The sequence below is a fragment of the Nematolebias whitei genome, chromosome 9, assembly GCF_014905685.2.
Source record: "Nematolebias whitei isolate Nwh7 chromosome 9, NemWhi1, whole genome shotgun sequence".
Classification (NCBI taxonomy): Eukaryota; Metazoa; Chordata; class Actinopteri; order Cyprinodontiformes; family Rivulidae; genus Nematolebias; species Nematolebias whitei.
The window spans coordinates 51,490,346-51,492,981 of NC_056506.1; the positions used below are offsets into that span (position 1 = coordinate 51,490,346).

At 52.7% G+C, this 2,636-nt stretch overlaps 2 protein-coding genes across 2 annotated transcripts in view; one reads left to right on the forward strand and one right to left on the reverse strand.

Moving 5' to 3' along the window:
- Window positions 1-704: 704 nt before the first annotated feature.
- On the forward strand, window positions 705-1,456 carry sft2d3 (SFT2 domain containing 3). The gene has a single exon (XM_037681949.1). It carries the CDS (start codon window positions 705-707, stop codon window positions 1,356-1,358), a length of 654 nt encoding a protein of 217 aa, XP_037537877.1. The 3' UTR covers window positions 1,359-1,456.
- A 782-nt stretch (window positions 1,457-2,238) lies between these two features.
- The window catches only part of wdr33 (WD repeat domain 33), a 26,678-nt gene continuing 26,280 nt past the window's right edge, over window positions 2,239-2,636 (reverse strand). The window contains exon 21 of the mRNA XM_037681433.1: window positions 2,239-2,390. Within this exon, the coding sequence (XP_037537361.1) occupies window positions 2,239-2,390 (152 nt within the window). The remainder of the gene's footprint in view (window positions 2,391-2,636) is intronic.

A 2,636-nucleotide genomic window follows, 5' to 3' on the forward strand; every position in this document is an offset into this window, starting at 1 on the left:
CTGCTGTCCTCATACATGTGCTGCTGTCCTCATACATGTCCTGCTGTCCTCATACATGTCCTGCTGTCCTCATTTATTTCTACAGGTAAATCCCATTGAGCCTCGAGGACTCATTTACAACAGAGACCTGATTTAACAAAGAAAGATGACAACAATGGACAACAACAACAATAAACAGTTATAAAAAGTCATACTGCAGTTTTTTTGTTTTTTTACAAATAGGATGGCTAAAAGAAAAAGATAACAAAAAAAACCCAGCTAGATTCTAAGGCGAATGTAGAAAACTAAAAACAGGAACATACATGTCAGATGCTTTTTAATGATTAAAGTAAAACCTAAAAAGATATTAGTAATCTTAGATGTATGTATGTAGATGTATATCTTTGATCTTACTACTGTTTTTCTTTTACATTTTATTGTTGGATGTAACTGGGACCCCGAGTACATAATGTCGTCCCACCACATGAACCACATGAGTGTATGACAATAAAGAATCTCTGACTCCAACTCTTGTGACATGAAGTAAATAAAAGCTTTTAAATATTTAATCATGAAACGTTTCAATACTTATTGCTAAAAAAAAAACCTTCACAGAACATTCAGACCCAAATCTGTCTGAATCTACTTTCAGCCGGAAGAGGGCAGCACCATATAAGGGCAGCTGCTTCCACGGTACCGGAAGTGGGTGAGGGAACCAAAACAACATGGCGGCGCTGAACCGGCAGCTTCAGGAGTATTTGTCCCAGTCCAAAGGCAGCGGTTCCAAGTCCGTGTCTCCGTCCAGCACCGCAGTGGACCTGGGCGAACCGGAGCCGGTTCCTGGGAGCTGGTTCGGTCGATGGTCCAGTCCGTGGTCCGGCCAGAGCTCCTCTGGCATCAGCAGCGGCTTGTCGTGGCCGTGGTCGACCGAACCGGACCCGTGCCTGCCGGGGCTGAGCCGGCGGCAGCGGCTGGTTCTGTTCGGCCTGCTCGGCTCCTTCTCCGGCCTGTGTTTCGGACTGTCGGCCCTCTACGCGCCGCTGCTGCTGCTCTACGCCCGGAAGTTCGCGCTGCTCTGGTCCCTCGGCTCCGCGTTCGCCCTCGCAGCGGCGGCGGTCCTGCGGGGGCCCAGCAGGCTGCTGTCCGGCCTGCACACCTCCCCGGCCGCCGCGGGGTACCTGTGCGCCCTGGGGGGCACCCTGTACGCGGCCCTGAGCCTCCACAGCACCGCGTTGACCGCGCTGGGAGCCGGCCTGCAGATCACCCTCATCCTGGGCTTCGTGGTGACCCTGCTGCCGGGGGGCAGCGCCGGCCTCCGCCTCCTGGGGGGCCTGATGGCCTCCGGCCTCAGGAGGACCGGCAAGACCCTGCCCATCTGACCGGGTCAGCAGGGACCTCCAGGACTCTCTGGTGATCCAAGGACCAAAGTTCAGACCCTGTTGGACCGCCAGGGTCCGGTATAAACAATAAAACTGTTGGGTCCAGTTCTGATGAAGACACTACAAAACCTGGGCTGGGGGGTCCAGTTCTGGATTTTATGAAAAATGTAACATTAAACTCCTCTGTACCGGTTCTGTTCCCAGCATGGACCGGGCCTTTGTTGTCTTAGACAGTTAAGAACATATTGCACTGGTACTGGTCCAGTCTGGACTCTCAGGGTTCTGGACTTCATGATACGCGTTTTGTAAATTCAGACTGTAAATAAAAGATGGTTCTGACCCGCTTCTGTTCTTGTCTCAGGATTTAAAGGGAGGCTACAACTGTTGCCAGCAGCAATACTCTGATCCAATCAGAAACAGGACTTCCTGTTTGTAACTGATGCCTTCTGGGTAATGTAGTGAGACATTCAGCCGGGTTATGACAGGTGGGCCTTCACTAAGAACGGACATGCGAGTGGCTGGTACCGGGCTGTGGTGAGCCGGGCCGGCTCCGAGCCGCGTGACAGCAGGTGAGACAGTTTGAAGTGTGAATCTTTATTGTTCCCTCGGTGAAAACACAAACACATAGAAATCTGTTACAAAAAGCTGCAGCGGAGCTGCAATCAAACAAACAGCCACCACGAGTCTCTACAGTATTTTACACACGCCTCCTCCTCCACCTGTCAGCCCAGGTGTGCAGCTCCACCCCCACTGCAGACATCCACCCGGGGTGGCTCACGTGACCAGGACTCAGTCTGCAGGTCCTTGGGACCTGATCTCAGGTCTGAGGAGGCGATCACAGGAGATGGGGACCACGGGAGGTTTCTATTGGTCTCTAGGGCTATCGTCCCCGCCCACCGCCTCTTGGCCCTCCTCTCGGTGGAGGTCCTCCTCTCCACGAACCCGGTCCTGGACCTCCTCCAGGACCCCAGCCACCCCGTCCACCTCGACCAGATGGAGGATAGCCACCGTCATCCCTCTGAGGAAAACGACCTGCGGAGAGGAGAGCTGCTGAAAACAACAACTAACAAAAAGACAACAGCTCAGAGGGAATCACCAGCAGCCTGAAAAATAAGCCTCAAATTGGTTTTCTGTACAAACTACATGCTGGACTGAAGAACGTTAGGAGATTCCTACAGACCTTGATGTAAGACCCAGCAGGCTGGTGGTTCTGAATAATTCTGTGCTGTTAAAACTGTGTGTGTGTGTGTGTGTGTGTGGGGGGGGGGGGGGGGGGGG